Source organism: Urocampus carinirostris, chromosome 5 (genome assembly GCF_059441175.1).
Source record: "Urocampus carinirostris isolate Australia breed hairy pipefish chromosome 5, RoL_Ucar_1.0, whole genome shotgun sequence".
Classification (NCBI taxonomy): Eukaryota; Metazoa; Chordata; class Actinopteri; order Syngnathiformes; family Syngnathidae; genus Urocampus; species Urocampus carinirostris.
Window position 1 is genome coordinate 38,696,712 of NC_142353.1, and position 26,819 is coordinate 38,723,530.

General features: G+C 40.3%; 1 protein-coding gene across 4 annotated transcripts; it reads right to left on the minus strand.

Annotated features, from left to right (window-relative positions):
- Positions 1-221: 221 nt before the first annotated feature.
- hic2 (hypermethylated in cancer 2) lies at positions 222-25,344 on the minus strand. 4 transcript variants are annotated; one of them, XM_088336721.1, is made up of 2 exons: positions 25,306-25,344; positions 222-9,553 (listed from the first exon to the last, which is right to left on the minus strand). In XM_088336721.1, exon 2 carries the CDS (start codon positions 9,489-9,491, stop codon positions 7,758-7,760), a length of 1,734 nt encoding a protein of 577 aa, XP_088192847.1. In that variant the 5' UTR covers positions 9,492-9,553; positions 25,306-25,344; the 3' UTR covers positions 222-7,757. The 4 variants fall into 4 exon arrangements, with proteins under 4 accessions (XP_088192847.1, XP_088192846.1, XP_088192844.1 ...); XM_088336720.1 differs by lacking the exon at positions 25,306-25,344 and adding an exon at positions 22,284-22,471; XM_088336718.1 differs by lacking the exon at positions 25,306-25,344 and adding an exon at positions 22,276-22,471.
- Between the last annotated feature and the right edge of the window lie 1,475 nt (positions 25,345-26,819).

Below are 26,819 nucleotides of genomic sequence, written 5' to 3' on the forward strand. Positions count from 1 at the left end.
AAACCTTACAATTATATTCTAATATCTTTTGTATTTTGGGGTACCCGTAGCAGCAAGATGTCACCGCTCTCCGGGTGAGCCTCGGGTTATGTATATTGTATATGCATATTTAAATATACTTAAAAAGACACATTCCCATTTTCTGCAATATTAAATTTGGGGACCAGCAGTGAGCATTTGTTGATCATAAACTTTGCGATAGTCAATCAAAACGCAACAGGTTTGGTTTTCAATCAAGCTTTTAATGAAAAGATTGTAAAATAACAGTTTATTTTCCTCAATGCTGTACATTAAGACTGCAAGGTTATGAACGCTGAGGTCGGTTGTAGTACACTTTCTTTATGACACTTAAGAGTTTTTGCGAGCCCCTTGGCAATGCACGGCGGCGGCTCTGACCTGAATACAAGAGCTCTCTGACGAGTGAGTGGACTTGGAAAGAGCCCGACCTGGGTGCCGCCAACAAAGCATAGAGAGGGTCGTGGGAAAACACCTTAAACACTGATATGTGCCTGCGAGCTACTGTTGTATAGACTATAGCGCTTTGTGTTTGCGGGAGTAGAAAGACCGAAGTTGTGCGCACCTAGACATGGACAGCGGGCTTTTTTCGCGAACGGGAGAGCTTTTGCCGCTTAATAATTCATCCGGAAAAGTCCAACGCGGACAATACGGATCTTCTCCGCCGAAGATCTCGATGCATTATTGAGTGTTCCTTCCCAAAGAAAACAAAACCGAAGAGGGAGCTGGAGAAGCTAATCAAAAGGATCGTTCGCTAACAGTTTTGAGTTTCTTAATGGCCGCAAACTGGTGCTGATATCAAAGTAAACCTGACAAAAATGGACGGAAAAATTAAAAAGCGTAATGAAATTACAAATGCACGTTTTTTGTAAACACTGAAAGAGGTATTTTGGTGTCTCCATTCAATGCAGCTACAGTAAATACTGAAATGTTAAACGCATCTGCTCGCTAGCAGATTAAAGGCCTGAGTAGAAAGTTGAAAAGCAGTGTTTTGTACATTGGAGATATCAAGTGAGGTAAGATAAAGCTTAAGACGAGGTTTATTTGCAACCAGAGGCCATTTTCTTTGTATTAAGAACAGCTTTTGGTTAATTCAACAACAACCAACTAGAAACTTTCAAATTTAAGCTGACTTTTCCGCTGTACAGTATCAAATCGTAAATGAAACTGAAAGCAGATTTGCCAAGACATGCTAAGACTGTGAGCAGAGTACGATAATAAGCCCATTCTACAACTGTGAAGAGTAATGGCAGATGAACAGGAAACACCCACTTTACTTTGTGTGTCTACCATATCATTTTAAAGCTTTTGTAACACTGCATAAAGTAAATTTTCTTTCCAGCAAAACAGAATCTTGGTCAACCCAATTTGTTTTACTATACGATCCATTTGTGTAGAATAAATTAAGGGTCGATGGATCAGTCCAAAAAACAATGTTGTCGATACTGAGAGAGTACTTGGATACAATCGATAGTATTGTCTTGGGATCGATAGTCTTCCTCTTTTAACTTTCACTGCAAGAATGTTGTTCCATTCATTACATCTTTTAAATTTGCTCTAATTGTGCTTGCACGACTCGTTATTTTCTAAACATCGAAGCTATTTTAGTTCTCTTCGGTATTGTTATACTATTTGCATTTCCATTACATTGCTGCTTTTTAGGGGTTCGACTCTTTTGACTTTTGTTCTGAAACAGTTGTTTCATTCTTTATAATGTTAGAGGTTTTTACAATGTATTGTTTACACTATATGTACGTTGACTTTTTTCAAAATATTGTGCAACAGAAGGAATGGTTGTCATGTCGACTTTGTTATAACCCATTTGTATTTTTGATACGCTTCTGTGCTTTTGTTTTGACCCTTGACTTTTTTTCTGAAACAGTTGTAATACTAATAGTTTTTAATACTATTAAAGTTAACGTTGCAGTAAAAAAAAAAAAGAACATTTTAGTGCCTCAGATCTTTGAGCACAGTTTATCACAAATATAAACTAACTCAACAGGGATGGGATCTAATTATTCAGTGATCATGACATTCCCAAGTATTGGCATTGGATCGGTATTGATCGGTACCATCCTGTATTTACTTGGATCAAAACCAAAATTCTGGGTATGACACCTATATTGAAAAAAGCAGCAAAATCCAACAGTTTTATTAATCTCAGGGGGTAGCCATTTTGTGACTTGACGGGTCAAGCACAGATCTGCTTTTAAAGGCATGTTTAACGTGATTGGCTGCGTAACTGATTTGACACATTACACGAGAGATGTATTAAAAACATAGGGTTGTAACTCAAAAAATACAAACAGGTAATTAATCTAAATGTAATGTTTGGACTCATGGAAGCCCATGCAACATATGTTGTTAAGAAATTACTTGGGTTGACTTGCATGTTATGAGTAGAGGTACGGAAAGAGATCGGTTGAACGGTTGTTAGAGCGGAAACGGATATGAAAGCACTCGGGGGCCAATCCCGAAGTTTTACTTTCTCAAAAACATACAAAGTGCACTTAGTAAAGCTATCTCACCCTAGGGTTCTTAAAGAAGAAAAACTACATAGATATTGAAGATACACAATTGGAAAGTGGTTTAAGACATGAGATTATTCCAATAATGACAGTGAAAGACGTGCATGTCGTTGCTATTGTTTAAATGGCAGATGCAAGGCAACACCCAGGCAGAGCAAGTTTGATAAAGTACAGTAGCCTCCTTTGCAACACGTCAGGAGGTTTTCTGTGACAAAATTGATTGGGGGACAAAAAAAAAAGGAAAAAACAAGTTATAAAAGAAAAAAAAACACCCGCAGAGAATTACATGAAATAAAAACTCTAGACATTCAGGCGCAAGTGAGATATTGACCATTTGCTTGAAAAAAAAATCACAGGATACAGAACAAAATGCAGTAAATGGCTGTTTTGTGTCGCATTTTTGATTCTCAGCTTGAAATCCTAGAAAAAAAAAACATTAAAAAAATATTCGGGGGTCCTGCCACCACTCCAGTCTCACACTTTGAGCAAATTCTTTGCAGGGGTGAGGGCAGGACAGCAAATAAATACATTCATCACTGACAATAGATATTTGATAAAAGGAAAAGACAAACACTAAACACTGTCAATAAGTGTTTTGCACCAACTTTGTAAGGAGGCTCAGCCAGCCAGAGGGTTGTGCTGCTTTGACCCACAGAACTCAGGCAGCTTAAAAAAAAAAGGAAACATTCACAGTTAAGACTAGCGGATCAACTCTTGCGCACATGCAGAGGACAAAATAAAACTACCGACCACCAGATGCCGCGATTTAAACAAAAAAAAAAGAAATTAAGCGTACAACCATGTCGCCGTCCCCTCAGAAGGCAGTCTTCAAGTGCATGTGGGCAAACACGAGTATGCAAGGCTGTTTGAGAAGTGAATCATACTTGCTTTCACATATAACATCATACGCACGCACGACACTAGCAAACATACCTCCCCAACCATTTCTGAGTCCGTCATTTCTATCCAAGATTTTTCTTTTTAAATACACGCAAATTGAATGCCATTTCTGGCCGCCAGAGGACAGTTTTTGTATAGCTTGGGAAGTTGGTTCGGGTGTAAAATTGCATTCACTCAACTGTTATTCCATGCCAAACATTTTCTTCTTCATTGTTTCTGAATAAATGTGTTATTAGAAAAGGACCCTTGTCATCTGTGGTTATAATAGGCTACACTTCTAGGCTGAATGATAAGCATGGTACTGGAAAAACAAAGCTAAAAATTTGGAGTCTATATTCATTTACCGATCCTGCCCACCTCAGAACAGACATTCTTTGCTTGACAAGCACTATAGTCTCACAAAGGCAGTCATACTACTATGCTCCATCACACATTTCAATACTCACACACACCCTACTAATGCTCTCTTACATACACAACTACCATACGCTCCCTGCACGGTTCAATGTCAAACTGGAATTGCTCCTAGTCTAGTATGTGTGATAGCAGTATGTGTATGACAGCATAATTATGTGAATGAGAATATATTAATATGTGTGAGATAATAGCAGAGTGTGTATGAGAGTATAGTGGTATGTGTGGATGTATAAAAGAATAGTGGTATTGGTGAGAGCAGGGTTTGCATGAGAGTACAGTACTATGTGTGAGGGTATAGCAGTGTGTGTACGAGAGTATCTCAGTATGCGTGAGAGTAGTGCGTAAGAGAATGTATTAGATAGTATAGTAGTGTCTTGTGAATGGGTATGACTGTATCTGTATGGATAGTATAGTGTGCATGTGTGATAGTAGGATGTCAAATGTGAGAGGAAGTATGATTTACTTCTTAAATGGCCTCTCATTAACACGGACATGCGCCACACGCACTTCGAGAGCCCCGCCAAACAATGCCTTTTGATAAACACATCAAGGACGCGCTGCCCACCTCCCCCAGACAGGCCAGAGGGCACTGGGGGTCCGGGGGAGGGGTTGGCGGGGCCCGGGGTCACCCTAAAAGCCAGCTGGCAGAGGGCGGGGTTAGTGCACCTAAAAGCAAATATGTCCCTCCCCGATTTGAATATGCAGCAGTCCAGCCCATGCTTTTGTTTTGGCAGCAACCTCTGTGGCAAAGCATGGAGGGGGGGAGAAAAAAATAAAAGCAAAAACCAAATCTGACTGGCCGGGCCTCGACTTGAGGTCTGTAAAAACTGTAAAAGTTTGTAAACAATGCGATAAATACATATGTTTATTTTTCTTTCCCCTCGAGCCACACATGGTTCCATAGTCATTCAAATGTGCTTTGGTTTAAAAAATAGTTTGTGGATTTTGGGTATGAGCTTTTTTTTTTGTTTTTCTTCTTCGTATTTCTTTGTACAACTTTGCAACTATTCATGAACATAGTGTGTTATCAACTAAAATGTAGACTTGTTTGAGCTGCCTCACCTTTTGTCAAGGCTCTTTGTGTTAGTTGAAATATACCCCACCCTCCCCCCATACCCTTATTTGTTTTTATGTATGAAACTAGTGTTTTGCTTTCTGCCCCCATAATTAAAATACAGAGAAATCGATACAATACTATGTCTTACAAATGTAGCTGAGAGCCTGCATTCACAGATGCAGAACGATCCCTGAAGTATTTGTATAGTAGTAGTTTCTAGAAGTAGCTCTAGTCGCAATAGTAGTAGTAGTATGGTCACAGTTTGGAGTTTTCCTTTGCAATGTCCCACAAGCAAGCATTCAAACGCAGCTACAACGTCTCTTTTTGTTTTGTTTCGCAGCAATGGTTGGATATCTTGTACAAAAAGAAACAAAAACCTTTGCAATGACAAACATGGAGCAACACTCCAAGTACTGACAAGCTACAAGAAGGCATGCGGCGTGGACTCCATCTTATGCCAGAAGATGGATGCACTTTTGTGGTTTACAGCAAGAGTGTTTTTGTGTGGGAGAGGAACATGTACCAACCGTCCAATTAACAACAGGCTAGTAATTGCGTTGAACACCATCATGACCAAGTAGTGACTAACGTGAGAGTCCAGGGTGCAGTTTGTAACTGTGGCTGCATACCAACATGATAGATTCACGGACCATGAGGGCAACAAAGAAACCAAAAAAAAGAAATCACACAAATTAAGACAGTCAAACCCAACAAAACAAAAAAAAAGAGGAATGCCTATACCAAAAACTTGTAGTGAAGGTCCACAGTGTTAAAAGTAGATACACTGGACATACTTTAGTGACAAAAAGCGGGCGCCGACTATGCCGGGCAGCGGCCCAATTTCAAGCATATGCTCGATTATGAGGTAAAGCATCGGGAGGTTCGAATAACCTAAATCCATTGCGAGACACAAAAACAACAAAATCGATTTTCGCAGGATACCGATAAGTAGCTGTCCAGTGCATCACTGCTTCTCCCTTCTTGATACAAGTTTTCATTAGTCTGGCTCAAAAAAAATGAAATAAAAAAATAACAAGATTTAAACTTCACATTAAATTTTTGATTATAAGTCCTAGATTTTTTTGTATTTTTTTTATCTCTTTTTTGGTCTGAACAGAACCTGTCATCAAGTTCTGTTTTTAAAGTTAGGGAATATAAAGTGATAAGGACTCTGGACATAAAAACAACAACCCAAAAAAGGTGGTAAATTTCACCAGCCCACCAATCAGCACAAGGTTTCCTTTGCAAAACACCAAAAACTTCCTCCATCTCTTGAGTCATTGGCCAAAACTCCATCTAAAGAGTGACTTTCTTTACATGGACTCACAATATAATTCATAAATTTGTATCATACAGGAACAAAAATAAAGGAAATCCAAAGTGAAATAATTTAGTATGCTATATATCTTAAGTACATCGTTTCTTTTAAAAGCTTTGGTTTGAACTTGTCTAGCAATGCTTGTTAGTTAGCTCTGTTCTCCACATTCACAAGATCTTTGGAACACACTAAAATCTAGAACAACTAACCATTACTTGCCTTCGGAAAGACGCTACAGTACCTTTTGAGGCGGCGCCGCCATGAGCGGGGCACCTTGAAAAGCTATCTTATATTTGGAATACACCACTGCTAAAGATAATATAAAAAAAGAAATCTGTTGGCATAAAACCTGTGTTGAGAGATGGGCAGGTTAAAGCATCAGGTGAAGATAATCTACATACTTTATACATTTAATTACATAGGAACTTTCAACTAATCAACATATAGCGTTTGTAAGAGTAATCAGAGGTAGCGAGGTCAAAAGCCCGTATAAATAGACTTTTTTCTTAGGGGGAGGAAAGCTATACAGACACAAAATAAACGTACCCACTGAGCATATTGTTCAGTTTGAAACACCCACTTATTAGCCCCATTAAAACATCCCAACCCTTCCCCCATTCACAAGAAAAACCCAAGACCTTCCAGTTTAACATTCATCGAAACATTACAAGTTCTTTAAGTAAAACAAGTACCTCGAAAGGTGGAGGTTGGTCCTCTTTCCCAATCTGGTTTGGTTGCCAGGGTGCAATAACAGGCAGGATGGGAAAAGAGTGACCGTCCTTTACCGTCAATAGCTATGAGGAGAACACATCAGCATATTTGTCCTCTCTTAAAACACAAACTTGACCCTACAGGATCCCTCCTGAAAAGTTTTATCAGTTAAAGCATGGAGAGACCGTCCCAAAGCCAGTCACCCCTTTATCCTACATCATGATGCCCCATTGCTTAAACATAAAAAGACTTTAAAGCTGAGAGTAACAAAAACTCTCATTCGTAGATTATTGCCTGTATTGGTTTCATTGGGTTATTTGAATCTATTTGGTCAGTAAAGCGTTGAAGAGCAGAGGGGAAAACAAGATATCATTCAGTGGACAAGCAACAGAAAAAAAAGCTTAAAAAAAGGTAGAGTAGAGGAAGCCTTTTAGGGGCTTGTCGGGGAGACGAGGGCTGGACAATACACTGGTACCCACATTCACATTTATCGGCCTGGAAAGACCAAAAGTCACAAAGCTATGAGCACACGGCTTTGTGACTCCGGGCTGAGAGAAATAGCGAGAGAAAAAGAGTAAACAGTCCCTCTAGAACTCCTGAGAGGTGAGCGCATGTCACTTAAAAACTGACGATGACACCTTTCTCCAACCGAGGTCGTCATCACCAACGCGCAGAATGGCAACGACGCTCATTCAACCGGGGCGTCGTAAACCCGGCCAAATACGACTGTTGAACGTGTGCGATTCTTTATCCGACGAGTGTTTTGCTTTGTTTATTTTCAATTCCCAGAGTTCTTTGGCTTGATGCGTTTTTAGGAGGGCGAGGTGTGCATTCTCAGGTGACTGATGAGGTTTCGCTGTTGTGTGAACTTGCCGCCACAAAGCTGGCATTCGTACGGCTTCTCCCCGGAGTGCACGCGCATGTGCTCCGTCAGCCGATACTGGCGGGTGAAGCGCATGCCGCACTCCTCACAGGCGAAAGGTTTGAGGCCCAGATGGCTGCGCATGTGGCGTGTCATGGTGCCCCTCTGGGTGAACATTTTGCCACAGATGTTGCAGGGGAAAGGCCGGGTGAGCCAGTGGCTCTTCTCATGCTGCCGCAACGTTGCTGGGTCCTTGTAGCTCTTGTTGCAAACGGTGCACTTGAAGGGGCGGGCATCAGAGCCAAAGTTGGAGGGTCCCACCGGAGTGGACAGGTCCTCGGCTTCTTCCTCGTCTTCGTCCTTCACATAGGTCCCCACTTCCTCTTTGATGTACAGCTCGTCTTCGGTGTGCGTCTCTACGTGAGCGTTGAGCTGCTCAGAGCTGGGGAAACCTTTCCCACAGGGTATGCACACGTACAGGTTGTCTCCAAACGCTGGCTCAAACCCTTCCTGGCGGTATACGTAGTTGGCGTTCTGGTGCCCGCCGCCCGCTCCTCCACCCCCTGCGCTCTCACCATCGCTTTGACCGCTCTCTTCGCTGTGGTCTTGGCCATTTTCCCCTCCCTCCTCTTCGTCTTTGCAATGCTCGGAGTTGAGGCTGCTGGCGCTGCCCCCGCCGGGTTGTCCATCTTTAGGCCCAACTATCACTCCGTTCACCAGGGGTCGGTCGTGATCTTCAGACTTCAACCCAGACGCTTCCTTCTTGGGCCATTCGTTCTTGCGCCCGCCCTGCCTATACTTCTTCTGGGGCGGGGGGCCGTCGTGCTGGGCGTTCTCGGATTTAGGAGCGCAGTTGATCTCGGTGGGGTCTGAGCTGCAAATGTCAGCATTAGGGAGGGTGGTCGAAGAGTCATCCAGTGAGGCACTGTTGGTTGTGGATACTGAGGCAGATTGAGGGGATTCTTGGGAGTTACTGTGGGGGCTTAAGCCGTCCGTGACTGTGCCTGCTGATGGAGGGCTCTTTTTTGTCAAATCTAGCCCCAGATCAGGCTCCCCCGCACTCCCACCGCTGCTGAGGGTACCGTTGGTGCTTCCGTTTCCCCCGCTGACGTTCCTCGCAGAGCTGCCGACATACATTTCATCGTCAGATAGCTTGTCCCGAAGGCCATCATCTGGCTGCGGCTGGTCGGCGTCTGAAGGGGTGGGATGATAGTGGTTGTTAGGCCCGGCAAGTGTGGAAGAGGAAAGGCGCTGGTTATTGAGGCGTGAGCGGCTAAGGGGACCAGGAGTGGAAGGTTTGCCAGGCAGAGGTTTCCCACCACTGCGCTTGAGCTTCTTTCTGCACAGGGCAGCGAGGTCGTGAAGCTGGAGGTAGCTGGCTGCGGTTAGGAGGGCACTAAAATTCTGCTCGCTGCTTTGGTCCGACGAGGTGAGCAGCTTCCCGGTGTAGATGAAGTCCAGAACTTGTCTAAACACTGAAGGGTTGACCATCTCTGTGTCGAGGTTAATGAGATTATCGTGGAGGACCAAAGATTTGAAGTAGATGCTGCTCGCTGCCAAGATGTTCTTGTGGGCACGGAAGAGCGCATTCTCCACCACAATGATGACATCACACAGGAAGCCTTTTGCTCGCTGTTGGTTGAGTTGCAGCAGCAGTTGTTTGGCATGATTTGGCAGTTCCATTTCCACCTTCCTTCTTTCCTTCCGTCTCGCTTGCTCTCTTCCAACACCAACGCAACCTGAAGCTGTAAAAAACAAAAACAGAAGGTAATGAGTTAAGGACTTAGCAGGTATTCTAAGTTACTACACTAACAATATTTATTACGATTCTGGGTTCTTGCTTTTTATCTTCATTCACGCCTTTCAGCCCCATAAAATTGCCTTTTGTGCAGTCCAACAGTAAAAAAACAGCAATCAACTTACTTGGAGGTGGCTAGTGCCTTTGAAACAACAATAAACCAAAACGTGTGATTGGAATTGCTGTGAGTACATCAATACAAGCCCCAAGGCTGCGCAGGGACGGACATTGACCAAATTGTGCCACATCATCACATGTCATCTTAGAAACAGGAAATGATCCCCCCTCTCATCTTTCACTTCAAACAAATGCAACAGAGAATACATCAAATTTGGATTGTGCATTTTGCCACTGTCCTGGCACAAAAGCCAAAGGGGTGGGGGAAAAACAGTACTAAGTGAATAACTCACCACCCCCCACCAACTCTTCTAGACAGCTCTTCCCTGTCTTAGCACAGATAACTCTGGTTTCAGTGTGATGCCCTCCCTGGAAACTCATCTCACCCCACTCTCCATTAGGTCATGGTAATGTCAGCTCTGCCCCATTGTCTGGGGGTGGGGGTCGGTGGCACGGCAGGGCCGGGGGAAGGGATTAGGTGACATTTGAGCAGGTAAAACTACACACGAGCTGGAGCAAGGAAGGGGCGATTGCGGGTGTGGCTCAAAGACAAGTAGAGCCCCACCCAATCCAGCAAAGAGAGGCCCTCCCTCACTCTCAGAATTAGGATTTTATTTTTTTACTTTTAACCATAAAACAGCTACACTTTTCTAGTGGCAGAATAAACGCAATGAGCAAAGTACGATGGAATTACCGAAGTATACAGTTTGTTATTACATCTTGTTCACCCTTATCAGATTTACCAACCACACAATTGACAAGTGATGAGGTATATGAACGCAGATCGGAATCCCTATTATACGTCGCAACTGTTAAATAGGTGACGATACAACATCTCTCACCATTGGTGCCGGCTGCACTAAGTCATAATGCAAAGGAGGAGGCTGGGTTGCCAACACATATAAAGAGGAATAAGTAATTATGTCCTAAGCTATCGCTTCATAAACCTCTGACGTATAAATAATCATTCCTAACTAGTTCTACTTTTTTCCGATTTAATATGACATCTTTATTAATACTTGTATGACCAAGATACTCCCGTTTAGTGGTGTCATCAGCCCTATGAGACTCTTGGTGATTAAGGGCCATACAAATAAAAATGACTTGACTCATGGCATCTAGTTCAAAACATTGCTGTTTTTTCCCCAAACTGCGACTTTAAGTCGTGTGTAAAAAAGCGACAGAGAATATGTAACACATTAGTTCAGGTATGTAGCTCTAACTTTTAAATAAGCAGAGGTTCTGTATTCAACAAGCAGTCTCCAAAACAGTAAATGATGTCGTCAAAATGACTTTATAGAGCCACAAACAGTCTAGTCAGAGTTTGAACAATTGCTTAGCTAAAAATGAACTCACAGTTATGTTGACTGGATTGGACTCACAAACTTCTTAAGTGTCTAGAACTGCCAGAAATCTAATGTTACATAATCATGTGTACAGAAAACACAAAAGCACATTCAGCCAAGAGCTGGAATAAAACTCAGATGTAACAAGAATTGTTAACTAGTGGTGTCCTGCTCTGTTAGAAGAGTTGGTATAGCTGATAATAATCAGCTGAAATGATCATTATACACTGGTTCCAGGTCTGGGCATGCCTCCTCTGCTTTGACACCTCCACTCATGGTCAACTTCCCCCTCCCCTGTATTCCATTGCTTCTCTATCTCTCATCTAGCCTCGATCAGTGAAGGGATCTCCCAGCAGGCATGCAGACATAGCACAGCAAGAGTTCAAACTCCAACATGTATCATAACAAGCCACGGATACGAATAGAGCATAACCCAGATCTGCAGTTAATTTCCCTATGTGCTGCCTCGGTGTGTAGTAATGACCTCTACAGACAAGAGCAAGGGAAAGTAAAACCTTTTCCCATGATGAAAACCAAGGAAACCTAGCAGAATAATTACTCTCGCATCTTGTGTTTTTGGTTACACCTATGCAAGCTTTAAAGGTGAGGGCATCAAGGGGCTATTCTACCACAGGGGCATAAAAGGCGGTTAGAACTATAGTGTAAAGAAGGCGACCTTTGACGGAGAAATGGAAACAGATCTTTAAAAAAAAAAAAAAACTTTCCCCACCCCCTCGGTTTCTCATCCCTCAGTCTTCTCTCAGCCCCATCACGCACATGGCTACCAGCTCCCCCTGGCCCCTCTGGTGCTGCGCTCTACTCTGCCGGCTGGATTCCGGGAGCAGCTAATGGATTATGGCTGATCTATATGCAGCAAGGGTGGGACACGTGTAGGCATAACGCCTCTTCCTTTGGTGATGCCCAAGACAACAGGCTTCATCCCACAGGAGCTCGATGGGGGTTGCTTAAAGACTGCTCCATCTGTGAGCCAGTTGGCTTTTTTCCTGGCTGTTATCCTAACACACAGATGTAAAACTCCAGAATGGGTTAAGCGTTGAACAAAATGTCCTATCTAGATGAATAACCACAATTGGGCATGAATGCATGCATAGGGGTTGATTTCCACCTGGGTTAATCCCTGCATTCTCTAAAGGCCCTGCTAAAGGCCAGGATGCGTCATGGCAGTGTAGTTGAGAGATGTTAAGATAGCTGGGCAGAAGGAATTATTGACCCTTGAGAAACAAGAGGTTCTCTGACCAAACACAGCCCCACATACCAAGTGAAGCCAGCTCAGGGGGGGGGGCTTTGAGTTGGGACCAGGGTGGACATTGCCCTTCAAACCAAAGCCAGAGGATCAGTTTACCTTGCCTGCAATGCTGACCTTTTAAGAAACATGCCATGGCCTAATGATTGAGGGGCAGCCTCACACTACTTTCCCTCAATGTTGACTTCTTCCGGGTAGCTACAATTAGTTTGACTGCGTTGTTTTCTAAGCCTTGACGGACATCATAAAATTGTCAAGTGCCAGTTCTTATTTTTTTTGTGTCTCGATTTTATCTTTTGGGCCTTTAAAAGTGAAAAAAGACGTGATTTAGGCAATTAATTTTTTAAACAATGTAAAAACCGTAAGAGTTCTACCTCTTTTCTCAAATATGCAGCTCAAATGCACCATGTACCATTCTAAGGCATGAAGATGGTTTAGGGCTTTAAAAGCTGAGAAGGGTGTAGAGAAAATACTGTATTTGAGTATATTGGGCACAAAGTAATTTTTTAAAATTAAAAATCTGCATCAAATTTTGGTTTGACTTTTTCTAAGCTCAAAGAATTGAAAATGACAAACATTGGCGAATACATGCAGCCACGATTCAAATCATTTAGTGACAACTATGAACACAATACAAACATACAATTTACAAATTTATTTCAAGTCCTAAAAGTCCGATCCGTCATCATTTGAACGAGTTGTTTCCTTCTTTGTACTTTTGTGCATTTAATTAGGATGACTTTGTTTTCTCCTTTCTCTAACATTCGGCTCTGGTACTGTGAAAATAGTGTGATAATGAGATCAAATCTAGTGAGCGTTACACATGAATAAATACAGTACTTCTGCCCGCGTGAACTACATTGATTTTAATTCCAAGCACCACTTCAAACTCAATTCACTCTGGGAAATCTCTCAATACCATCTCCCCACCTCAAAACATTTTCTCCTTGAATCCATCTGTACAGTCCAAGTAGGTCACCCATTTTGACTTCAAAATTGTGTTTTTTCCTAAAGGTTAGAGATTTTCATGCCAGCAATAAAATAAGCCACATTAAAGGCAGTTGGAGGCTTGCTAAGGAAATGTATAAGCAATAAAAGCGTAAGTGAAGAACTCAACTTGAAATCATAACATTAAGTCAACGGTTTGAAAAGCAGGCCGTTTTATAGTTCTGATATTCCAACAGCGACAGAGGTTTTAGTCAAACAGTGTGCAGCTCAAAATAAATCAAACTTAGAATTTATTAAGGGTGCAAATATTTTAGTAATTGGTGCTTTAAAAATGTGTTGTTTTTATTCAAATCATTCCAATGGGGCTGCATTTTAATTGATTTTTAATCACACCGCTCTTCAGTGAGGATTTTATCTTTAATTTAATCGTTCCCTACGTCTAAACCTCTATATTATATATCTGTAAAAGACAAACAAGAAATCTGTTTATTATAATGATAACACGGGGCTCAAAATGTGCTGTAAATAAAAAAAAGGACATTTACAGTAACTTAACTAAATAACTATTTTATAAAATGTATTTGTTTTTTCTCTATTGTAGCATAACCCTCATTCAAAGAAGAAGTTTAAAGATTTAAGAGGAGAAGACTGCAGCAAACTTCATAAAGTGAATGTGACTGAGGGAGCAGTGGGCTGTGGCACTAATCTCCAGAAAAGTGGACCGGTAGCCTGGCGAAAGGGCAGAGGTGAGGCAAAGTCCTGTGGCGCAATAACAAAACACACCCTACCACTGCGAAAGGTCATCTGCTTACATACAACAGAAAAGACGATAGACTTGGATAAAACGTAAACAAGGTAGGCTAAACTGCCCCCTTTTTTAAGCAACAAACAGCAACCAGAAAACACTGCTAGTTTATTGGTCAGGTAATGAGGCAAGACACCTATGAGCTGTGAAAGACGAAAAGGAAACGCAGCCCATCACTGCACACATGAGGAGGCTTTCACAGTCATGAAGACAGTCCACTTACAACATATGCACAGTTGCACACACCCAGAGTAGTGCTGGTGGGCAGAACGAGGAGGGGGAAGGGTTAGGGGGATGGTACAAAGCCAGTTTGAAATACAAACAGTGAGCAACCACCTCAAGTCATTGCAACATGGCCGACAGCGGGCTGCAGAGGTAAGGGTGCAGGGTCTAAAAGACACCGCGCATGGCACGGCCATTAACAAGGTTTCAATACCCTCGCTCGCTCCCTCTTGATGCCAAGAAGGCTCACAATAAGGTGATTAAATAAAGCAGCTGAGCTCTACCCATTTTCCAACATCCTTGCTTAGGTTTCCTTTTACCTGAGTAATAAATGCCGCGTCAGGTAGAAATAAAATGCACAAATGTTAACAATTGGTTGAGGAAGATTCTGTCAAATCCCACTGCATCTTGCAAATGAGGCAAAAGTGCAGGTATTTTGTCTGAAATAAATGCTTAGATTCCCAATCCGAGTCTTACCGGATGATATTTAGCAAAGTTTGCCATCTTTGTCAACACATCATACTGAAGTCATGCTTACTGAAGGACTGACATTGACATACCTTGCCTGTTGCCAATGTTAGCATCTAATGACTAGCAGGAAGCGCAAATTAAGCGAACAAAGATGTGAATAATGCGAATTGTTGGTCTGAAAGTATTATAATAAGAATGTTGTTGGTGCTTTATGAGTCCAATAAAATGTTTTACAAGGAGTGTAAAATAATTTTTAAAGGCTAAACGAATAACTTAAAATGCCCATCATAAATGTATGTGCATATGATCAATTATTCAAAGTTAAACAATGTTTTAGCGAAAATATCCCGTTTAGACCTCAGAAAAAAAACAATATGATCTTTGTTGTGAATAATAGAATAGAATATACCTTTATTGTCATTGTTACAAAATGGGTTAACATATTGTGACAACGAAATTGGGCGTTGTGACAACAAAATTGGAATAATATTAATAGTGATTGTTGAACAATCGGCAAACGTTTAACAAACGTATTTTTAACCTTGAAGGAACTATTTAAATAATGATCAGCTCACTTTCAATCGTTAGAGGATTCACACCACTATTAAATGACGGAAAACTAAGTTGCTGTGCAAATAGAAATACCTTGTAAGTTAGCATAGCCATTAGGAATCATTCTAGCGTAAATGAAATGGGTTTGACTCAACAAATGTATATATTTGGTGAAATTAGCTGTAATCTACAATTTTCACCACAATCAAAAATTCAATGTTTTTTCTGCTAAATACTGTAAACTGGCAAGCAGGAAAAAACGGAAAGCCGTATTAATAACCGACATACCCAAGTACTGTCATTGATTTAAGCCAATCTTGAGTAAATGTGATTAAACTGCACAGACTTCAGACACGTTTTGTCTAGGAAATCAATTGTGTTTCCTCAGAGAACATACAAAAACAAACAATTGTATATATCATAACAAAGCTGCTATAGTCAGATCTGTAAATCACCTTCACCGTTTCCATGGGACAACTTATACCTGATTCGATCCAATAGATTACAAGCAGGAGAAATAATTTAATCTGACTGTTGGATATAAATGCCACTGTCGACTGTGGAGATGCTACCCCCATTGGTGCATGCCTGAAGAGGGCAATGCATGCATTACAGTATCTCCACTGTGGCTAGGGTCAAAGCCTTCCAATTAAAAGTAATTTTATGTGTCAGGCGGTTCATCCGTGTTACAGACAAACAAGTTCTGCCCAGGGTGCAATGGAAAGAAAAGAGCCTCGGCCATTTAATCACAGGAGGGGGGCCAATGGCCGCTGCATACCCCACATGTGCCAGTGTTGTATAGCCAGAAAAGAAAAGGCTAAAGCTCCATCTGACACATGTCACATTTACAAGTCCAATCAACCTTACAAATAAGTGACATTGTGTAAAATGTCCTTTCTATCAAATGTTTTGGTCAAATACTGATACATATACAATTTTCCAAATCAATATAAATCAATACAATACAACGTCAATCAACATCATTTATTCCTAATGGTTTGCTGGTTTTATTTTAAGTTTAATGACTGAGTAAAGTGGTGAATAGGACACACGTATTCATCTAACTCTGTAAATTTGGTCAAACATGTTCACAAACTAACCCTAACACCGGTTCTATAGTTTCTCACAGCCAAATTGCAGGCAGGTTGGTCAGAGAAAGGATGGATAAGAAATTTGACCCTGGCAAATATCGGTTGACCAGAAGTCCGGGTAGACCAACGGCATACACTGAATAGTAATTGGTGCATCGTTTGGATAGCATGGCTTGAAATGGTTTTGTTATTTTTGGGTAATATGCACGATACTGTAGAGGGGATTGTTAATGGATTGGAGTGCATACTTTGGATGGCTATCGCTTTTTACAAATAGCCGGATGGAAGGACAACAATAATATGGTGCCCCACCAGACTAATAAAGCACCGTGGAAGCCAAGCAACACTTAATACTCCTGGTACCAATTGATTCCACAGAATCAATTATGTACACTATTTTATTCCTGCACTCCACCTGGATAACTCCCTTTTTGAGGCAGTGTGCAGCTCCATGAGCGCACACAACATATCCAACATTCAGAAGTGCCATTCCTACATCTGGTCATGAACACAGAAGCTAAACAAAAATGGAGCCTTCTATTTTTTTCAGTTACCATTGTGGAATTTACATGGCTCCGTTCAAACGCAACAATTCTTGAAGTTACTCCTAGATGAAGGTTTGACACAAAGGACGTCAATGGAATAAATTTAAACGACTAAGTTGGGTCATAGGGTGATGCCCCTATGACTCTAGTGGTTAAGGGATCCAACCAACCAACTGCATAAATATATATAACGACAAATATATAAAGTGATCCAAGCAGGGCTGAAATCACTATGCTATTGTTAACAACTGCACTTGGTGCATAAACAGAACACTATTGGCGAATTTTCAAACTACAATCCTTACATCCAATTTTTATGTCAAGAAGGCTGTAAGGCTTTTGCTTTTTCCAAGAGGAGGGTTGGGAGACCTCTAAAATGAGCTGGACATCACATGACAAAAAACGTTTTGGTCTTCTTTTAAAGTTACATTCGATGTACCACTGGCTGCTTGTTGCAGGCATTTTTCATATTTGGAAATTCTCAAGTCACTATTTAAAAGTGTCATTTCAATTGTGAAAATATATTAATATTGCGACTTACTTGGGACTTTCTTTGCTGCTGCTAAATGATTTTGTTCCTGCTAAATGTTATTACACTACTTTTCATTGCACTACTGTTGCAATACACTATTATAACTTAGGCCAGTCTTTTGGCACTACTTTTTGAATATTTTGCCCATTTATTATGACAGTCTTCTTATTTTTCTTTTTAAAGTCCTTATTACATGTTGACCCCATGTTGCCATGTCTAATCTCGATGCAATACTGAATACAATGAGAATAGAGACAATTCAATTTAATTTTTCTTCGTAAACATCATTCATACCCATATTATGTGTGTATGTAACAAACAACAAAATAAGTCTGTTGTGACGGATATAACCAAATAATACACAAACAAGTTTAATACTACACATTCTCTCTCCAATTATCAGAACAAAATGATGCCAGTTGTGAATTATCTCTGCGGAAATAAAGCAATCAACTCATCAGTGAACATATGATTGGCGTGATAAATTGACTCTGTTCTTGGAAGAATGAACTTTGTTGGCGAGATAAGCCTGACCAGATGCCCCCCCCTAGCACGCTCACATGTCCTGAAGCTAAAAGGTTTGACTATGAACAGAGAGTAGGATAGGCGAGTGTTTGTTTGCATGTACGTTGATTTGTTTTAAAAATATAAAAGAGTACAAATGACTAATTCCCTAGTCTCATTCCACCCACAACCAATAAAAGTGATTGCAACCATCTCTTTAAGAAAATAACTTTGTGACTTATTAGAAATACTGTTCCTCACAAAGACTAGCAACAAACCTTTTCTAAGGAGTTCAGATCATTAACAATAGATGAGCTGAAACAAGCAACAAAAACTATGAGTTTATATTGTTGCGGATATTGCTTGTACACACACAATGCTATATGTTTCCCTAGATATTGAATATAACATGAAAAGGCCATTTTTATTACACTCATTAAACTAGCAGGATGAATTAGCCAGCATGTCAGTTGTTCCTCTGCTAGGGAGCCCATGATAAATGCTTGAACGTATAAAAAGTTGAGGAAAATAGCAACAGGGAAATTTAGTAATTCCTGACATTTTGAAAGCACAAGAAACCTCCGAATGACTGGAGAAACACATTGTGCCTAATTGCTTTTCATGGCATTTTCAGGTTTTTTTTGCATGTTTACATAGCCTCACAAAAGAAAACTCTGCAAAATTTAAGTAGAAAAATTATGTCTGGAGTTTTTAACCATGCCATTTACTAACCGATGATAACTTTTAGTACTTTTATTACATTCTCATAAAAAGTGCTTAAAATAACTCCTGTAAGACAACAAAAAGTTACAAAACCATTTCAACACTAAATCAACAGAAGCAAGTTCCCTCTACCTAAATCACTGGTTTATGGTAAAATATCTTGCAACAGCTTACTAAGCCAAACAGTCTCTCAAACGTTCTACACATTTTTGGGACATTTTGGCTTTTAATGGACAGGCTAATGAAGAGTGACAAGAAAATGGTATGAGGAGTGAATTGATGATGATGATGCACCAAATGAGTCACACTCGCATTTTCACCAAAGTAAGATTAATGATAAACATGAATCAAAATCTGGCCACACATAGCTTAGCGCCACCCAATCGACTATGGAGACAAGAAAACCAAATGTCACACACGGAGTAGTTATTTACACATAAAAATTGCTAAACTCATAACTGTCGGTTAGTACTGCAGAGATTAGCCAAAATTTGACTAGCAACAAAAATCATGGGAGCACCAATTTAGGAGAAATTTTCATATTGTAATAAACAATTCCCGTTATGACAGCGCTTTTTGTCCTACATTCTCTTGAGCAAAATGAAAAATTATCAGCCGCACTGTATATACACTTCCCCCGTGTAAACACCAGTGACGTGAAATGATCACAATATCATAATCGCAGCGTTATATATCTTTGGTCTAAAAAGACAGTGAACTTTTGGTCGTTTTCACGTCAAATATTGTCGGTGCATCCCTATTAGAGAGCCGACCCAAATGCTGAAGGAATCTAAACTCCAAGCAGTGCAGGACACACATCTTGCATAGATACAAGAGCCCATCCTTTAAGTCCTTGAACGCATGTCAGCAGAACATATAGCCTAAGTAACCTTCTTAATGCATTGTGCCGCCTCCACACGCCACTGTAAGCCATGATCACAATGTACACAGGGCACAGTGTGTGTTAAGAGGGAGGTAGCAGATCATGAGACACACTCAGGCCTCAAATTAACCTCCAGGCCCCACTTTGTTGTCCATAGTGATCAGTTTAGCCCGTCACACTGATCAGTTGACTCATCTTGGGCAGATGCATAGCCTGAATTGATGCTTAAAGTACATCTGTTGACAATATAACAGCTGCATCGCACAGATGTTTCGTGAAAGGTTTATACCCCACCCCAAAGAAGAACAGCCATTTTAAAGCACAGCTCGAAACAGAGGGGAAGAAAACCGATTCTACGCTTACCCTAAATGTGGTTGCAGTGCCACATTGATTTAAGCATCTCAAAGGAGAAAGAGTCGGATTAAATGCAATGCAGGCACTGTGCGCCCACCCAGGACCTGCAGGTATGCTGATTAAATTTAATGAGATGCAATCTTTGCAAAGAAAACTGAACGAATAAACAATGCATTTACGTCCACTGTTAATGTTGTAGCATAAGTAAATGCTGGAGGCAAAGGAGAAGTCTACCATCCACAGCAACTTGACACGCCTGTGCTAATTGAGAAAATATAGGCAAAACATTGTCTATTATTTTGCCTTGTCACACCTTGACAGGTATTATAAAACTAGTTGCTCACCCAGTTTTTGACCTAGCCTATAGCGTGAAGGGCAATTGTGAAGGGTTTGGAGCAACAAGACAAAGTACCATTGTCTTGATATGTAACATAAGTTATAAAATTAAGTCATACATTTAGACTCAATTATCCTATAACATCATTAATGAAATTTTTGTTTTATAAAATCTATATGTGTGGTGCAGGTATTACTGCAGTCCACTCAAAGTGCGCATCCATTTTCTTCAGACTTTATTTTTAGCATTAAATGTGTGTGCTTTTAAAATGTTGCCAATTAAACTGCTTATTACATGCTTTCTTTTACAGTTGTCAGTACCTTTTGAAATTGCACTGACAGCTGCTTGTCATTGGATATCAATATGAGTCTAGCAGTACTTTCCAACTAACATAGGTTGCATTGAATTGAACTAGCTACCAATGATAACCTTTGTTGACACTTTATTTTGGGATGTAAGACTTATCATTAATCCACTTTGCTTATAGCGTCCTTTTCTCAGTGCTTAACAATATTAATTACAAATAGAATTATTTCTTAAACGCCATTTGTGTAACTTCTTAGTTATCCAATAATCTCGATCCTAAACACACTGACTGAATACTTGTTTGTTGTATTTATGGAAGTGTATCTTTGTCACAAAAAAAAATTGAAGTAGAAATAAGTGATTACTATTTAATAGGATAAACATAAGTATACATATTTAACATATTAAGCAACACATAATGCTAAGTTTGCGTGTTAAATGCAAAAATGCATACAAGTAGAATACTTAGCCGAACAGACTTTAAACACATGGATGAATTGCCCATTTCATATTTACTCTGGAGTGCAATGTCTAATCTTGTTACAAACAATGTTCACTAAGTTATCAATGACAATTAAGATTATTTAATACAATTCAGAAAAAAACACCTAAAAAGTTAAACAAACCTGGTTCCTTGACTCAAAGTTTCAAGTTACCCAGCCAGCTTGGGCCCTCAGGTGAGATTAAGATGTTTTATGTGCATTTGCATGATTGTGGTGCAATGCTTGGCAGCTGAAACTGGAAAATGCACTTAAGAGACAGTTTACAAAAGAGCCAAAAACAAGACTGTTACACAAAAACAAGAGCCAGTCAAGAGAACCTACATTACTGACATTCCTATGCCCTATTATCTCCATGCCCCTTGGTACTTTTAGCAACACTAATCACCTGAGAATTCAAACTGCCTTCTCACCTGAAAGGAGCATGGTTAAACGAATAATCTGGGGGTTTGATTTAAGTACAGATCTACAAGCCACTTAAATACGCGAAAGCCCCCTTGTTTGAAGCAAAACAAAGATAGGCGATGAGCATCTATCCACGCGATACCTCAGTCGAAATGCAATTCACTGAAGCTAAATTACTTTAAATGACCTACCCTGCAGAAAAGGTGGATTAATATGAATATAAACAATGCACTTTGCACCAAACCATTCTGGATCGACTGCTCCAGCTTGGTGACCATTATGGTAATCGCGTCAGCTGCGCACAATTGTACCTTTTTCGTTAGCAGGGCAGATATGACACGAGTCGAGAAGAAATTGCAAATTGAGACAATAGTCGAATATAAGGTTATAAAATAAGAAGATGTGTCGTATGGCCATAGTGGTGATGATTAGGTCCACATTGGCCCGAAGGGGGGCATCGCTTGTAAACCCTCTACGCCAGCATTCACCGCAGCATTTACAAAACCATTCATTGAACAGCTTTTAAAATTTATACAACGTAGGAAACCGTGTAAAACGCTAGAAGAAGGTGAAGATATCTTGCAAAAAGAACCAGGAGTGGGCACCAGGGTAGTCCATTTTTGTTGGCACGTCGTGGAAGAGGGAAAAAAAACCGTCCGAGCAAAACCGTAAACCCACCAAAGAAAAGAAAGCCCACACAATAAGCAACCGTCTCATAATCACCTCGTCAAGCGTTTCTAAGGTAAATAGTGTCTTGAAATTACCTTCTTACATGGGTAGGTTGGTTCTCAAGCGTTCTTTACCATCCTCTTGCTCATCTCACAGCCTTCGGGACGCCATGTTGCAAGCTTATGACGTTACGCTTCCTCACCCCTGACCCACATTTGAATAGGAACCAGCCCGGAGTGCAGCGCCACACACTAAACACAACACTAGCCCACAACACCATGTGGGAGGGTTCCCAGTTCGAACCCCAGCCCGCCCTTCCCGCTCGCTGACTGGTAGCGAGGCAAATGCCCAATCGCTAGGAGAATCAAACAAGGGCTACGAAATAAACGTCACTTAGGGAACCGAGTGAGGTGCTACGAACTATTTTTCCTCCTTGATGACGTTTTCTTCAGTCTCAAATGGTCTAATCATGTGATGGCTTTGCACGAAGAACAAACGCACCCGATTAGAAATATGTAGATCATCTTTGGATACTTTGGCCTGGACGGATCTATTGACACTAACAAAGATGTTATATAATGAAATTGTGAATATGCCTGATTGCTATTAAGCTTTTCGAGAAGGGTTGTTCAAGCCTCACATTGTGTTTGCTGTTAAACGTCATATTGAAATATAATATTGTGAATGTGCTTAATTGCTGTTGAGATTGTCATGTTTGTTTTCTGTTATTAGTGTCAATAAATTTGTTCAAACCACTATGATTGGGAAAATCTGCTTATCTAGCAATCGCCATAAAAGCTAAGGATTTATTAGATCACTGTGTAAAAGGGAAAATGTGACTGTTCCAAGCGTGATGTCCCTGTGGGTTCAAATCCAGCTACCAGCCTTCCTGTGCAGAGTTTGCTGTAAAAAGAAACACCGTACATGCTGTGGTCACTGATCACTGCTTGGCCCTGTGGCTAGGACATTGACTCAGCCTCTTGGCTGGAAGCAAGTGTCTCGGCCTCTTGGCTTTGTAGTGTATTATGATTTGACCGATAATGGATAATTGATAAAGAATTTAGAACAATAAACCTCTACAAAATCCCCCCCTCCTGTGCAGAGTTTGCATGTTGTCCCTGTGCTTGCGTGGGTTTCCTCCAGGCACTCTGGTTTCCTCCTACATTCGAAAAACATGTGTTCCGGGTGAATTGGCCGGTCCAAAACTGTCCCTTGGTGTGAATGAACGAGTGAGTTGTATGTCTCCATGTGCCCTGCAACTGCCTGGCAACCAGTTCAAAGCCGAAGATAGCTGGGATGGGCTCTAGCACGCCCGTGATCCTACTGAGGATTAGCGGTGCGGTCTTTGGATACCACTATGATTGGGAAAATCTGCTTATCCAGCAATCGCTAAGGACTTATTAGATCACTGTGTAAAAGGGAAAATTTGACTGTTCCAAGTGGAACGTCTTCTGGTTTCAAATCCAGCTACCAGCCTTCCTGTGCGGAGTTTGCATGTTCTCCCTGTGCTTGCGTGGGTCTCCTCCAGGCACCCTGGTTTCCTCCGACATTCGAAAAACATGTGTTCTAGGTTAATTGGCCGGTCCAAAACTGTCCCAAGGTGTGAATGAACGAGTGAGTTGTATGTCTCCATGTGCCCTCCAACTGCCTGGCAACCAGTTCAAAGCCGAAGATAGCTGGGATGGGCTCTAGCACGCCCGTGACCCTACTGAGGATCAGCGGTGCAGATAATAAATCAATTGATGATTCACTGGGAAAAAAATCTGGTTGTTACCCAACTGCTATTTGTTAAAGGAACTGTATGAAATTTGGAACTTTTTTACCATGCCCTGGCTTCCGTTATCATCGCAACGTCAGTCAGCTTGATCATGATGCATGTGCAAGTATTGTATTGAATTGACTTTTATTGTCATTTTTGTACGTGTTTCTCTGAGAAACACTCGAATAAACACTTATTTTTTTCATCTTTCTTGGTGTTTGGGCTCGATGTGAAGTAGGCATTTTCATGCTACACTAACAAATAGAAAAAAAAATGACAGGGAAAAGCAGGACGTCACTCTCCAGTACATCCCCATGCCCCATTCCTCCTACATAATGTGTTCCGCCCAGAACACCTTTACTAAAAGTAAGATAAAAGCGGATAGATGTGAACTCAATGCATTGTTAGAACATACTTTACACAGAATTTAAAAAAAAAAAAGTTTTAAGAACACCTAAAATGACACACCCTACCTTTAATAAAAATGTGAGAGAAATTTCTTTTAAAATTATTCATAGGTCCAAAAAGGTTTAATGAAGATGGTTAGATCGGTTGGATCCCTTCACAACACGGTTTGTAGGGGCACCATTCCTTGTGTTGTGACTTGAGCAAGTACAGCATGGTGGCGCCCATTTTGTTTTGATGACCCTGATACTCTAACACATTTATTTCTGCACTGCCCCTTGGTGAAACATTATTCGGGCTGAAATCTGTTATTTTATAGCTGGTAAGGTTGATGATGGGTTCAAACAATGGAGGATACTGTGCTTGGAATATATTACTCCGAGACATATATATGAACGCCAAAAGTAACCTTTATTGTTTATCTTTTTATCATTATAGCTAAATTCTACATTCCCAAGTGCAAATTTATGGATAGAAGAATCTCTTTCATCGCCTTTCAATGTGAAGTTAAGCAATAGCCTACATTTTGTGCCAAAAGCTTTTCCCTAAACCAGAAGTCCATTGAAACTGATAATATTCGTAAATATTTTGCAATTTTGATGTAATTTGTTTGCAAACCTCCTCCCTGGTATGTTCATTTTCTTGTAATTTGGATTTTTTTTTGCACGGTTTGGTTTTAATGTTAAGGACACTTTGCAGGTTTTTTTTTGTAATAAAGTCGATGTCAATCTAAAGCTTAGAGACCGATATGCTTTTTAACAACAAACAGATTTTAAACTCGAGTATTTTCTTCATTTTCACTTTCTGGGTGATACTTTGAGCGCTTAGGTCAGAGGAGTGAGAGCTAATTGAAGCAAAATTGTTGAGTTGGGGGTCACAAAGTGGCCACCAGATGTGCGGAAGCAAGGTTATTTATTGGCTCACCTTCTCGGTACACAAGACCCTAAGTCATTTTACTTACCTTTGTAACGAAAATTACTTAATGGTGTATCGTTTTTGCTTTGAAATATGGACACAATTTTAAACTATCACGCACACTCTAGTGTTTCTAAGAGAAAACGGTCCAGGTTCCCCATGATTGGCGTCTTGATCGAGGATGGATGATACCGTGGCGTGGCACTTTACTGACGCTTAGCGGCTGTTTTACTTACTGCAACTGCTGGTCTCAGTAAATACTGTACTTAGCGTTGCTTTCAAACTAAATTAAGTCAAGTCAAGTCATGTTTTTTTGTATAGCCCTTAATCACAAAGAGTCTCAAAGGGCTGCACAGACCACAGATTATTGCAAACCACAGACTATTATGACATCATCCTCTGATCTAAAACCTATATGAGGGAAAATAATACACAGATATTGTCAACATAAAATATAGGTTATTCGTATGCTATAAAATAGAAGTGTGTCAAACAACATTTTAAAAGGGCACAGGAAGTCGATGTATTGTGTAGTTCAACCGAAAACGAGCGCAAAAAAAGCACAAGGAAGATTGCAAACTACGGAAAGTGACTTAACCCTACAATTTATCTTCTCATTTTTTTTACCAAACTTTTCCCTTTTTTGTTTTTTAGGGGTACCCTCAGAAGAAAGAAGGTTTGATGAACCTAATTGATGTATGAGCAAATCTTTTTTCGAATTTCTCTAGAGGCCATGATGTCAACAAAACACTCTGGACCCACTAAAGCACCAAAATACATAGAAAGCTGCGCTCTATCGCCAACAAAGTTGGACTTTCCACCCACTATAAAGGTTCTAGAGCCACATGCTGCTTTTTGGCGCAGTTTTGAAAATGTTTGATCATGAAAAAAAAAATCATTTTTTTTAGTCTCTTATAAGATTTTCAACCATTTTGATTGGTTCATTTTTCCTTAATTTCACATTCCAGTACTTATAGTCTAGTATAGTTATCTATATTCATTCTTAAATTTATACGTACACAATTAAGAATAGTAGTCAAGTCATGTTTATTTGTATAGCCCTTAATCACGAGATGATTCAAAGGGCTGTACAGACGACTATTACATCATCACCTGATCTGAAGCCTACATGAGGGCAAGGAAAAACTTAAAAAACTTAAGTAATAACAATAATAATAACGATATATTTTATTAATTATATATCTGAAGCACCTTCGATGATTTGCAAAGTCACTGTACTAAAAAAATGTAAAATAATGCTTAAAATCAATTTTTAGAAAATGAATCAGATTTAATAAACACATTTAATCAGAAATACTATCATATATAAGTATAATATCTAAGTATATATAAGTATTAAAATTATGATGTGAAATATTTATTTTAAAACACAAATAATGTATTTGTTTTAAATTTCATGGCAATAGCAAAAACTACACTTTGTCTTTACAAATAGCACAACATCACTATTTCCTGTCACGCTTCGGTTGCCATGGCGCCCAATTGGCCCCGCCCGTGTGGCGCCAGCTGCGGCTCATTGACAGATTGGCTTTCTGTCTA

What these genes read in the sequence shown, in the direction of transcription:
- hic2 (XM_088336721.1), bottom strand. Translation starts at nt 9,491, where the DNA reads ATGGAACTGCCAAATCATGCCAAACAACTGCTGCTGCAACTCAACCAA.